The sequence below is a fragment of the Triticum aestivum genome, chromosome 2A (genome assembly GCF_018294505.1).
Source record: "Triticum aestivum cultivar Chinese Spring chromosome 2A, IWGSC CS RefSeq v2.1, whole genome shotgun sequence".
NCBI lineage: Eukaryota > Viridiplantae > Streptophyta > Magnoliopsida > Poales > Poaceae > Triticum > Triticum aestivum.
This window is the reverse complement of record NC_057797.1, coordinates 780,600,378-780,614,003: the sequence shown is the minus strand read 5'-3', so window position 1 is coordinate 780,614,003 and position 13,626 is coordinate 780,600,378. Positions and strand designations below refer to the sequence as shown.

Sequence of the window (13,626 nt, the reverse complement as noted above, 5' to 3'; positions counted from 1 at the left end):
ATGGCAAAAAACATTTTTGCAAATGAAAAAAGGACTGAATGGCCAAGTGGCAATAAAACATTTTGCAGCTGGAAAAAATGCATATGTCATGCGCCGGTACCATCACACGGTCGGTGGTGGTGAGTGGGCTTCATCATGATTTACCATTGTTTTTTATGTTGCTGAATGCGCATACCGCACATGCCACCGCCACGGCAGGAGCCTCATCTGGCTCATGCCTTGTCGGGTGTGCTTCCATTTCTTTTCTTTTTTGCCTCGTGAATTATACCATGGGCCAATCAATGGACATGAGCGCACCCTCTCTTCTGGTGCTCTGTGCTGTATAGCCTGGTCAGTGCCTCAGGGTGTGTTTGGTAGCATGTATGGACCTAGCCTAGTTGTTCTCATCTCATACATGTTGAGTGTAGACATGCCGAGTCCATGCAGTTGCTGTTGTTTGGCAGTGATGTATGTGCTGAGACATGCTGAGCTGATACTTTGTTTGGCAGCATGCATGTGTTTAGACATGCTGAACAATTTCGAATTCTGAATAATTTTTTTGAATGATGAACAAAATCGAAAAAATGTCAACATAAATTTAAACAAATTTTGAAAATTTAAATAAAATTTGATATTCTAAACTTTTTTGGAATATTAAAATAAATTTTGAAATTCTTTTTTTAATTTGAACATATTTGAAATTACGAGTTTTTTTGAAAATTTAAACAAAATTTGAATATTTTATAAAAAAAATTTAAAATTCTATTTTAAAAAAATTCAAACAAATTTTGATTTCCTTTTGAAATTCCGAACATTTATGATTTTTTAGAAAAAATGAAAATTCAAACAAAATTTGAAATTATGATTTTTTTTAAATTAAACAATTTTGAAATTCAATTTTTTTCATTTTTTCTGAAATTCTAAAGTTTTTTGAAAATTTAAACAAATTTTGAAATTTTTATTCTTTTTGAAAAAATAAACATATCTGGACGTGGTCTGGTCGGTGGGGACGAGTGTCAGGGCCAGCATAGCTGCCTCCGTGCACCCTGTCTGGGATGCATGAAATGAGCATGGCTGAGGGCACTTTTATGCATCAGATGAGCATAGCTCAGGTGAGCCCATGCATCCTACCAAACAAGCAAACATGGGTCGGATTGGGAACTTTTACCCTCATGCACCCTCCATGCACCCTACCAAACACACCCTCAGTGGTTGACATGTCATTGTTGCGGGATAGATATGCATGCATACATACATAGTACATGCTCCCTTCATCCCATACTATAAGACGTTTTTTTACTCTACTAGATCAAAAAACGCCTTACATTATGGGACAAAGGAAGTACTTACATGCATATGTACCCCTAAAAAAGGATATGCGTACACGCATACTAATAGAGCAGAATACGCGTCTCGGCACATCGCTAACACGGTAGTCTCATTAACACCAGATTGAATCCCTGCCCTGTGAATTCCCAAGAGACAAAAAAGAAAAAGAAAAGAGAGCATAAGCACCAGCTACAGCTCCCTGCCTCCCTCCCTGTACATGTGTTGGCAGTTTCATCCATGCCATACACACAGGCAGGCCGACGCTCAGACCAGAGACAGAGAGTCGTCCCTATGAAGAAGGCACTCCCTCCGTTCCAAATTACTCTTCGTGGAAATGGATGCATCTAAAACTAAAATACATCTACATACATCCATACCTGCGACAAGTAATTCGGAACGGAAGGACTATGATTTGGTTTGGTTTTGGTCCAACACGATTCAGTAATAATTCAGGTAGTTAGTTGGTTGCTATACCTATACATACAGCAGACCTTCTTACCCTGCCACCACCAACATCTTGCCTCGCATCACTTCAGAAAAAAAAAACATCTTCCATCAAAATGGCATTGCAGCAGCAGAGTGCTGTTCCTCTCAAATCAGGGACACACCAAGCAAGGAAAAAGCCCGACAAATGTTGTCTTGTTAGGCTGGTGCTGGAACACACCAACCAAATTACCACTCACTCATATTCATTCATTCATTCCCACATTTCTTCTCTTCTGTTTGGCCATCTATCTCGGCTCGACGACTCGTCGGCCGCAAGCAGGCCAGGTCTCCAGCACGCTTCTGTTTTGGCACTTCACAAGCTGAATCAGGAGGAGCTCATGAACCTCTCACACAGATGGCCCTATTTGCAGAGCCTTCTTTCACAAGGTGCATCAGGAGGATCATAACGGTTAGATGAACCAAGACTCCCTGCATTTTGCAGCCAAAACTGTAGGAGCAGAGCTGCTGGCAGACGAGCCTCCGGTGCCCTTTTTGCGGCACTTCGCAAGGTGAATCAGGAGGAGCGCAACACGGAACATACCGGTTGGTTAGACCAACAGGACTCGGTATCATTTTGCAGTCAAAACTTGTAGGAGGAGCGGCTGGCTGTCAACAAGCTAAGCTACAGGGCAGTGTTTGCTTACCCTGTACCAGAGGAGGCACCACCAGCCACTTCTTCCTCAACCAGCAAGGAAATGTGACTTCTTTCAACTCAACTAGGGATCTAACAACCAGACTAGCCTACCTAGCATAAGACCACATAGTACAGACCAACAGCGACCGGTCGACCGGCTCCAGCGCCCCGGCCTTCGACGGTCCGGGATAACTAACAACAGACAGACAGACAGTAAGCTGGAGCACAAGTTACAACACACCATGGCTGGCTAGCTCATCAGGACTTCCCCAGCTCGGATGACGGCAGGTCCCACACGTTGATCACTTCTGGCCAAAAAAGGGAAAGAAAAGAAAACATTATTAAGGTGGAAGACATGGCCTGAAAATAACTAGCAGCGAAGCAGATCTGTAGAATTCACTCCCCGCAGCCCGTTCAGTTGAATAAAGCATAGGCAAGAAATGAACAAGCATATGTTTTGGCACAGGTACACAGGAAGAGTCATGGTTGACAAACTAGTCGCCGAACATGGAAAAAACTACCAAGAAAAGTTGTTTCAGTAAGCAGTAAACACGGCCTGAAAATAGGAGATCACATAGTTGCAGCACCCTGGCAGAAACAAGATTTGTAGAAACTAGCTACCGCATCCCAGGGTAAGTTCAGTTAAACATAGCATGCAGGATACATGAACAAACATAACTGTAGAGTTGTTTCAGTAAGTGGGCACAGGCACACGTACAGGAACCCAGGACGAAAGCCAAGACTGACGATTGGCAAACTAGTCACCAGGTATGGAAAAATATATAGATCATCGAATGGGGGATATGGCGCAGCCGTATTATAACACATACAGACTAAGCAGAAAAAGAGCAAATATCTTTGTACGGAACTGAAAACGTGCTCTGTAAAAGAATAACATGGTATTCATATTCCCATCCCAAAAAATACATGGTTTTCATATAAACAGAAAATAATGGAAAATAATCGGTCCACCTAAAGAAATGACCTGCGCTTATATCACTAAATGTCCAATCCTGGGTTCAAGACATTGCTGTAATCCATGTGGGCATGCAAATGCCTCCAGGACCCATTTTAAAAAATGTTTCGAGAAAACAAATGCCTCCATTCATGCCAGCTATCATGCGTATGTGGCTTGGTCCAAAAGTTCAATGGAATATCAGCATACATATTAATCGAGCTGCCAGGAATGTGCACCCGCAAGTTAACTAATCTACACAAGCTTCATCCACATATATATATGGTAAAAAATTGAGACAACCCAGGCTGGCAACGCTCCAGTTTCAGCAAGAACAAACATAAAAGCTGGGAAAGGAAATTTGCACATTTCCAGAAGTGAAGTGGGAGAGCTTACCTAATGGTATCTTGTCAAACGCACCACCATATAGGACGCCATCATCACTGGGAATTCCCTGGTGAAATGAGAAACCGTTTAAATATCTTACTTAAAGAGATAACGACAAAAAGGTATGAATACAGGACAGAAATGCAATGCTGGGGATCACAGTTAGAGAAGAACAATGACGAAGTGCGGTACTGAGAAATGCCAATAAGAGCATGAACAGACTGATTTGGTAATTACCCCTTGAGCATGTGACTATATGGGCAAATCATTGGTGAGAAGCGCAACCCCTAGTATTAAAGGAAGTTGTACAGTAACAGTTACCCTCTCTAGCTAGTTTACTGGCTGCACGAAGAATAATGAACGAAAATGAGGGCACAGATATATTCTTTCAAAACAGCCATCTCACCTGTGCATTGACAGCTCCCATCCCAGTCCACCTATTCCCGGAATGTGGTGGAACCGATGAAGAAGATGCTGGGATGTTAGTCTGATGGTCAGGAAAGCTTCCGGCTTGCTCGTCTTGAGAACACATACGTTCTGGCAGAAAATTATCCACGTGTAAGGCATCACTTCTGTATAGTGGACATGTTCAAATTTAAAAGATTGCCCTCTCCCCCCCTGAGATTTGCGACAAAAAGAACGATGAAAGAAAGCTTACTTGGGTTCTAAGAACTCTCTGGTACCAGGCTGCTCTGCATAATCATCATCATCGTCGTCGTCATCCAAATTAATTATAGGAATCATCATTTGGCCATTGTCCAGGCTGCGAAGTGTAGCTTGTCTCTTTGCTGCCCGGTCCATTTGCCCATCCTTCAACTGGCCCCCATCAACTGCAGATTTATTAACTGAATCATCTGTTAGTAGCATCTGTTCACCGTTCAGATCACAATGATCCAAGTCATGCACAACTGTAACATGATCTAGAAGCATTTGTTCCTCCTTTATCTGGTGATTAACGTCTGCAGCACGATCAGGTAGGAATTGCTCATTCTCCACCTGCTCCTCCGCATCTTGCTTTAGCATTGTTTCCTCATTGTTTAAAAGCATTTGCTCGCCCTCCAGCTGTTGATCACCCTGTCCATGCTCATCGGTGATCTGATTTATAAGCATCTGCTCGCTGTTCTGGTAGTTCCTATCCAAATCATGCATGCCAATACCCTGATTTAGAAGCACCTGATCATCCTCGAACTGTTGGTTTTCATCTGCACGTTTATCTTGAATTTGAGTATCTAGAGGATCAGAGTATGCTTGCTGGCTCATCTGACCAACTAAATCAGGCAGAGAATCACTAGCATGTTCTTCAGGAGGATCACCGGGAATCTCAGTCACTTCACAGCTCTCACGAGTTCCGTCGACATTGAGGTCAAAAATTTGATACCAAGCCGGCAGCTCTTCTTCATCTCTAGTAGGATCACCATCAGCAACTTCAATTTCAATTTGTGGAGTTTCCTCGACAAGTTCAGATTCATGTTCAGTTTGCGGAGCCTCGATTTCACCTGCCACTTGAAGTTCAGTTCCAAGCTCAATTTCCATTTGTGGAGTTTCCTCAACAAGTTCAGGTTCACTTTGCAGAGCCTCCATTTCACCTGCCACTTGAAGTTCAGTTCCATGCTCAATTTCCATTTGTGGAGTTTCCTCGACAAGTTTAGTTTCAGGTTCACTTTGCAGAGCCTCCATTTCACCTGCCACTTGAAGTTCAGTTCCACGCTCAATTTCTATTTGTGGAGTTTCCTCGACAAGTTCAGTTTCAGGTTCACTTTGCAGAGCCTCGATTTCACCTGCCACTTGAAGTTCAGTTCCAAGTTCACTTTGCGGAGCCTCCATTTCACCTGCCACTTGAAGTTCAGTTCCAGGTTCAATTTGCGGAGCCTCCATTTCACCTGCCACTTGAAGTTCAGTTCCAGGTTCAATTTGCGGAGCCTCCATTTCACCTGCCACTTGAAGTTCAGTACCAAGTTCACTATGCGGAGCCTCCATTTCACCTGCTACTTGAAGTTCTGTTTCAAGTTCACTTTGCGGAGCCTCCATCTCATCGGCAACTTGAAGTTCTGTTTCAAGTTCACTTTGCGGAGCCTCCATCTCATCGGCAACTTGAAGTTCAGTTTCAGGTTCACTTTGAGGAGCCTCCATTTCACCTGCAACCTGAAGCTCAGTTTCACGTTCACTCTGCGGAGCCTCCATTTCATCGGCAACTTGAAGTTCAGTTTCAAGTTCACTCTGTGGAGCCGCCATTTCACCCACAACTTGAAGTTCAGTTTCAGGTTCACTCTGTGGAGCCACTATTTCAGCTGCAACTTGAAGTTCATTTCCAAGTTCACTCTCCAGAACCTCCATTTCACCTCTAACTTGAGGTTCAGTTTCAGGTTGACTTTGCGGAGCCTCCGTTTCACCTCTAACTTCAGAACAACCACTGTTGTCAGCCACTGGTTCAATCAGGCATGCATCCACACGCGCAACGCCCGCCTCCGTGTCCTCCTCGACGTCGCTGAGCTGGGGCTGCGTGTGCCCCGGTTCCTCATCAGGCTGTGATGGATGAACATCCACCATGGGCAGTTGGTGGCTGGCATTTATTTCAGCAGCATCAGCATCAGCATCATTCAAGCCAGCAACAGCAGCAGCCTCATCGTCCTGACCATTGTCCTCTGTTTCCATCTCTTCATATTCATAGGTGACACCATCATCATCTTCACCATGATCATCTGATTCCACAACCTCCTCATACTCATACTCTGCCTCTTCATCTTCATGTCTGGCACCATCATGCTCTGGTTCCACCGCAGCTTCATCTTCACGGCCGGCACCGTCAGTCGCCTCCACCATCACCACCTCCGAGCGAGGAATCTTTGGATCCATTGGCAGTTTATCGACATCATCGCCGTCCACATCACCGTCGCGGCTGGCAACAGTTGCAGACTCTGCTGGCACCTTGCTCTGATCCAGATCGCCACTGCGTGGCTGATCGAAATCACCACCGCGTGGTCGCCAGTCTGGATCCCTCCGGCCGCCGCTGTAAGAGCTCCTGGGCCTGGTTCTGCTTCGGCTCCGGCTCCGGCTTCTACTCCTGCTTCTGCTCCTCCGCTTGCGGTCCAGTCTGCGGTCAACAGAGGGCCGGCGGTCATCGATGGGGGCCGGCCGGCGGTCGTCGCTGGAGGCCCGGCGGTCGTTCTGCGAGTAGGAGCGTGACATGGCGGGTCTCCTCTTCTCGTCGTACGGGTGGCTCCGGCGAACGCCCCTGTCGGCATCACCGCCAGCACCGCGTCCGCCATCGCCCTCGTTGTACCTGCGTCTTCCGTCAAAGCTCTGGGTCCTCCGGTCCCAGCCGGACTTGGCCCGGGCTAGCCTGGCGCCGTCGTCCTCGTCCCTCTTGTCGCGGCCCCAGTCGGCGCCGCCGCCTCCTCCTCCGTTCCTCCGCCATCTGGGGTCGTCTCCGTCGTCATCCCTCTTCCTGGCGTAGCCGGCGGGGGCGGAGATCTCGGGGCGGGGGCTGGGGATGGGGTGCTGCTTGGGGTCGTCCCTGGCGTGGAGAACGTGGTGGTGCTTGGGGCTGGGGTCTTCCCGGGCGTGGAGAACGTGGTCGGGGAGGACGCCCTGCGCGACCAGGTAGTGGGCGGCCAGGCGGCCGGCCTCGAGGAGCACGTCGTTGCGCCAGCGCCGTTCGGCGGCGACGACCAGCGCGGCCGCCGGCGGCGGGAGGGGCTTCTCGTCCAACGCCAGCAGGCGGCGCGGGGGCGGCCGTTCGGGGCTGCTGCGCCGCGGCGGGGCCCGGCGCTGGTGGTGCTGCGGCCGCGGGGAGGGCGGCGGCAGGGGCGGGGACCGTCGGCGGTATCGTCCTCCGGATGACGGCGGCGGCGGGGCCGGCGGCTCGCGTCCGCGAATGCGCGACCTCGGGTGCATCGGGCCCTAGGAGGGACGGGAAAGCCTCCTCCTTTCCTCCGACGGGGGGCGGCGGATTCGTGGCGAAATGCGTTCGGCGAGCGTTCGGTCAGTCCGTCGGCGCGTTTCTCGGTCAGAGCGGCGAGATCTGCATCTGCGGCGTCGTCTGCTTGCGTTCTTCGTCGGCGGGCCGTGGCGGGGCGGGTCTCCCGGCGCGGCGGCGCGGCCGGAGGCGGAGGCGGAGGCAGAGCGAGGAGATTTGAGAGCGAGGGTTTGCTTTGTGAGTGGGGGGTTGCCTCTGCCTATTTGAGCACACGCACAACCACACCCACACACCCGCTGGTTTTCACTGCGGCCCGTGGGCAGTTGCCCTTTTTTTTTTACTGCGTGGTAAACTGGTAATAATAGACCGATAATCACCGTCAGAATTACATTACATGGGTTAATTAGTTTAATCATCGGTGTGTTTCTAGTTAACAATGGCGATGTGAGGAGTGATGCCTCGTGTTAGGTTTGAGCCTCTCCCCTCAATCATAGATCCGGATATTTGTTGTCGCGGAATATTTTCGATATCATTTTCTATGACTAATCTTTCTACTTGAAAACCGATAAGAAACATAGTTTGATGAAGGGGAAAAGATGCTTGGAAAACACGAAACCGTTACCGGAGCACATTTTCAACTGCCTAACTTTGGCCCCAAGGATCCAGCGCCCCTGGTTAGGGGTCTAGCGCCGAGGATCCGGCGCCTCCGGTTAGGGTTCTAGTTCGTCCATCCAAATATTTCGGATAAATTGGTAACGTATCGCCGTTTTCAATTTTTATTTATAAATTGGTCTTGACGTGACTGTTGCCGGTAGGAATTATGGCGCATGATAAATGCTTGGGTAACGCCTCTTATCCGTGGGATTGCTGTCGAAGGCATCCTCGTCGTGATGCGGAACTGTGTTGGTACTTTCGTGTCGTTTTTTAGGGTGTTGATCATGTTGGCATGACCTGGCCTTGGTTTCGACGCCGCTCTAAATAATCGAATATTGGTGGCGTCGGTCACGTCACCGGTAGGAACCCGAAGGCATATACCAACAATGTTGTTGATAAGAGGTATACAAATCATGTCGTGTTACTAAAACCGGTATTTCTTTCCTTATCATTCCACCCACGGTGATCGATATGGTCCTCCGAGGAAGAAATCGCTTGTACACATTTCGTATTTGCCTAGGACGCTCGTATGACTCTCGTTCTGCCATGAGTAGTGATGGTCTTAGGGGGTCTTCTTTCGAATTCGAAACAAACATATGCATGGAGGCTAGTCCGTTTCTGATTTTTGGGACCAAGAGGCAACGTGTTATCGTCTCTAATTTAGAAAGTGGTGTTTCATAGATTCTCTGGTAATGCCTCTTACGCACGGGATAGGTACAAAAGGCGCCATGTCGCGACGCGCGAATCCCGTTGATACTTTTGGCATTGTTTAACGTTGTGTGTTTATCATGCTGACCTAACCGATACAAACCCAGGTGCGGACACCGGTGGTGTCGCCGATATAGACGACACAAAATTCTGTCGAACCCAGTGTTGATCAGATTCACAACTACTTGTGAGGTCCTCCGGGGGAAACGGGGTTTGTATTCACGCGTGCATATCTTATTTGTTCCAACCTTCTTTGTTTAGTAATTACTGAGATATTTGTATAGATTTCTTGTTTACTTATGGCATCTCCAACTCCGGCCCTTTCGTCTGGACCATGTTGTCCGGACGTGTTTTGTCATCAAATGCAGTATCCCGTCGGTCCATGGTACGGTCCAGACGTCCGTTTTCCCGCAAACCGAAGAAAAACTAGGGGCTTTGCTAGAGTCCGGACCGCCGCACGGAGGACTCCGACACTCCTGGCCCACTCAAACCCCCCTGACAGTCCACTTTTTTTAACTCCGCCCCTACTACCCCTTGCTTTGTATCTATACATTCCTCGTCCAATGTTGTCGTTGTACCTCCCCGGCTGTCGCCCAGGCATCATAGGACCTCTACAACCCCCACCAACACGTCTGGCCTCCTTGGACTACGTTACCGTCCACCCTGGATCCCTCCGCAACTAGGTACCATCTGCCCCTAGCCGACGACGTCCATGGTGGACACCACGTCCTAGGTGTTTGGTCAAATGCCATTAAGCTTTTTTGTTGAACTTCTTGTTGTTTTCAAGAGTAAGCACGATGGTGGGTGTTCAGTGAAGAAGGATGAGTTGTTGTGTGATGCCTGGTTAGCCTTATCTATGGACTTTGTAGGCAGGAATTCAAGGGGCTTGATCTTTTGGCAACGCGTGCATGGCTCCTTTCATGTACAAAAGAACTTCACGCCCTACAACATACACATCATTCAGGAACACAAATGTGAAGTCGATATCGCATCGATGGTACACTATCCGCAACTCTGTCATGAAGTTTTGCGGTGCGATTTATGAATGAATTGTGCCATTTTTTTTACGATTACTTTGAGTACTGCGGTAAAAAAGATGAAGTGAAATATTTAGACTGTTGGTTGGATCCTTTCGAATCACACTTTTTTCATTAGCGGTGGTTGTTGTTCTGATGCGCTAGTAGTATAACAATGTTTGCCGAGTTCCGATGAGGAAAAGAGATGGCCTTGGGCGCTTGTATGGACTTCTTTCTGGCGTGTCTTGTGCTCGTTCAGGGCCAAACAGTGCCAATGTGTCTGAAGAGCGCATCGAGAGAGACGCTCAATCTAATCTGGGGAAGGATCGAGGCTGTGGAGTATGGGTCAAACTCAAACATGAAAGTAGAAGTAGAAGTAGTACGAGGGACAGTTGGGGCGTGACGACGCACAGCACCGCACCTTTGTGCCAAACAAATTAATACTAGTACCGCAAGCATTAATGGGCTTCCTTAAACAGCAGATGATTTCTTTTTCAGGAAATGGCCGAGGTGGGCCCACCGGCCAAACAAATGCTACGTGTCGCCACTGGTCAGTCGGTCGTCTGACACGTACCTACCTGGCCCAAACGATCTGCCGCTGGGCCGCAGCCTTCGCACGGCCCATGCAAAATGGAGCCCGCTGGACTGCTGGAGAAGCAAAGCTCAGCAACTTGCTGGCTTGATGATTCTCAAAAAAGAAAAACTTACTGGCAGAATGTAAAATGGCCTGAGGCCATCTCAAAAAAGAAAATAAAAATGACCAGAGGTATTTTCTAAGCTCAGCAACTTACTGGCAGATGCTGATGTAAATGGATAGTAACAGAAAGCAAGGTTTTACTCAGATTGAGGATCTCATGGAGGAGATAATACTCTACGTCCTGCTCATGTATATTGTGTTGGGTACTCCCTCCGTCCATGAATAAGTATACATCTAGCTTTTGTCTTAAGTCAAAGTTTTAAAATTTTGACCATGTTTCTAGGAAAAAGTAACAGCATTTATGGACCAAATTTGTACCGCTAGATTCGTTTTGAAATGTACTTTGATAATATATCAATTTGATGTCATATATGTTACTATTATTTTCTACTATAAAGTTGACCAAAATTTTAAAACTTTGACTAGGAATAAAAGTTAGATGTACACTTATTCACGGACGGAGGAAATATATATATATAAAGTACATGTGAGTACTGAGAGGTTATAATGTGTTCTACAACGAGCCCGACCCCTGTATTATATAATACACCCGGGGTCCTAGGGTTACAGATCCTAGTCGCTACGTCGTGAGAGGTAGAGTCCCCCACAAGTAGAGTGTTCATACAGTTCTCCATGGGTCGTCCAAAGTGGCCTAAGGTGAAACCGATCTAGGGTCCTCAGTCTGGCCCACCTGGCCGGGAACCGACATGGTAAGAGACCCCTCGGCCGGGACACCGCCAGGAATCTTAGATCCAAATATTTGCCGTCTCCAACTATTTTCGATATCATCTTTCTACTATGTATCTCTTTATATGAACATTGATAAATGTTGATAAAACGGAGTTTGAAAAGTGGAACGGAACGCTCGAATAAATGAAACCGTTAGAGAAACGCATTTTCGACCCCCCAGCTAGGGGTCTTGTTCTGAAGCAAATGTATCCGCAAGAGCCGGTATCTTCGTCCACCAGATGTTTCCGATGAATAAGTAACATATTTGTTGTTTCTAATTTAGATGCCGATCTTCGGGCGGTCTTTGCCTAGCATGTAAGAAATGATCACCGTAACGTCTCTTATCTATGGGATTGTTGTCGGAGGAGCCTTGTTGTGATGTAGAACTCAGTTGATACTTTGGTGTCATTTAACGGTGTTTATCACATTGACATGCCATGGTCTTGGTTCCACTAGTACTCTAAGAAATCGGATATTGATGGCGTCGGTATCATGACCGGTAAAACCGTTGTTTCATAGATGTCGTCGTGATGCCAGGATTTGTGGTGCGGAGACCTCGGGACATCGAGTCCTTCACGCATGTTTTAATTTTTGGCTTCTAATTTTCAAAATTTTATAGTTTTGAACAAAAAGCCCAAATTAAATTTTGTTTTCATATTCGTGTTTCTCATGATGAGGGCTTTCAAAAAAGATCCATTTTAAATAAAAAATTAAGTTTGAAATTTTGACAATTTCTGAAACTTACTACGAGCGACCGATAAAATCACGATTTTTGTGCCTTCGACGGACATAAAAAATGTACTGAAATTTTATCTATGAAACTTGGTAAGAGTGAGCGAGAAAATCGCAAGTTTCAGTTGAAAAATCATAAGTTTCAACGATTGAAACTTAAAACTTACCCTCTCTGTTTCTTTTTAGTCTGCATATAAATTTTTCCGAAGTCAAACTTCTTAAAGTTTAATCAACTATATAAGAAAAAAAATATAAAAATTCAAAATATGAAATCAGTATCTATAGATGCATCATGAAATTAATTTCCATGCTATATAAATCTTGTATCATAAATGTTGCTATTTTTTAGATAAATTTGGTCAAATTTTATGTAGTTTGACTTCAAACAAATTGTATACGCAAAGTAAAAAAAACCAAAAGGGAGTACTATATCCTCATGTGAAATCCAACTACTTCACAAATCGCGAGACAATCAAGCGGTTAAACAGGGCTTGACAAGTGCGCCCCCCTGCGAATTTGTTTTTCATGTGATTAGTATAGAAGGCGCCTTCTCGTGACATGGAAATCTTACAGATACACCTCTTATCGTGGTAGCGGTATAAAAATGCGTCTTGTCATGACGCGAGAATTACCATTAAAACTTTTGTCGCCATTTAACGATGTGTTTATTATGATGACCTAACCGTGTTTTCTTTTCGTGAATAGACCTAACTGGTTTCTTATCCGGGCTGCGGATACCGGTGGCGTCGCCGTTATAGGTAATTTTTATTATGTTTGAGATGTTTTTTTCAAAACAAAAAAAGTAATCTGTATGCATTTTTTGTGTTTGCATGCGGGTGGTCGTATGAATTTCTTTGTGGCGTGTCAGGCGCTCGTACCAATGTGCTGAAGGTCGATGCTCTCTCTGCCTTTCCATGTCTGGGAGTGGGATGGCCGTATGCATCGTTTTGATGCAGAGGCCGGAGAGACCCCTTTTCGAAAAAAAAAAGAAAAAAAATGTCTAGGAGTGGGAAGGAGGATCGAGGCTTTGGTATGGGTGAAACCATGGACACTTGGGTGGGTGTGACCATGCCAAACAACACCCCAAGCATTAATGGACTTCCTTAAAAAGATGTATTTTGCTTCCTTTTTTCTTCCGGTAGGCTGTGGGACCCACCGACCATCCACTGCCACGTCCCTCCACGGTCAATCCTCGTCATCCGCTCCTGGCTGACACGTCCACGTACCTGCTGGGCTGCAAGCATCGCACGGCCAGTGCAGAGCAGCGCCCTCACCAAAAAGGCAAGTCCGTGCTAGAACAACCCCTAGGAAAAAAAAGGCCGAACTGGATAATAGTATCACATGCGGAGTAATACATGCATTCGCTGTTGCTTGTTAGTGGTGTATGTGCTGAGGCATGCTACG

At 46.5% G+C, this 13,626-nt stretch overlaps 1 protein-coding gene and 1 long non-coding RNA gene across 5 annotated transcripts; one reads left to right on the top strand and one right to left on the bottom strand.

Annotated features, from left to right (window-relative positions):
- Positions 1 to 2,228: 2,228 nt before the first annotated feature.
- LOC123191201 (DNA excision repair protein ERCC-6-like) lies at positions 2,229 to 8,046 on the bottom strand. Of its 4 annotated transcripts, none has more exons than XM_044603994.1 (4): positions 4,429 to 8,046; positions 4,177 to 4,342; positions 3,780 to 3,837; positions 2,229 to 2,736 (listed from the first exon to the last, which is right to left on the bottom strand). In XM_044603994.1, the coding sequence occupies exons 1-4, from the start codon at positions 7,662 to 7,664 to the stop codon at positions 2,687 to 2,689; spliced, it is 3,510 nt and encodes a 1,169-aa protein (XP_044459929.1). In that variant the 5' UTR covers positions 7,665 to 8,046; the 3' UTR covers positions 2,229 to 2,686. The 4 variants fall into 4 exon arrangements, with proteins under 4 accessions (XP_044459929.1, XP_044459930.1, XP_044459931.1 ...); XM_044603995.1 differs by having other exon boundaries at positions 2,229 to 2,733; XM_044603996.1 differs by having other exon boundaries at positions 2,506 to 2,733; positions 4,177 to 4,307; positions 4,429 to 8,039.
- Positions 8,047 to 9,711: 1,665 nt separating this feature from the next.
- On the top strand, positions 9,712 to 10,593 carry LOC123186727 (uncharacterized). Its single transcript, XR_006493699.1, has 3 exons — positions 9,712 to 9,848; positions 9,918 to 10,045; positions 10,563 to 10,593. It is a non-coding gene; the product is annotated as an uncharacterized lncRNA (long non-coding RNA).
- Positions 10,594 to 13,626: the final 3,033 nt, after the last annotated feature.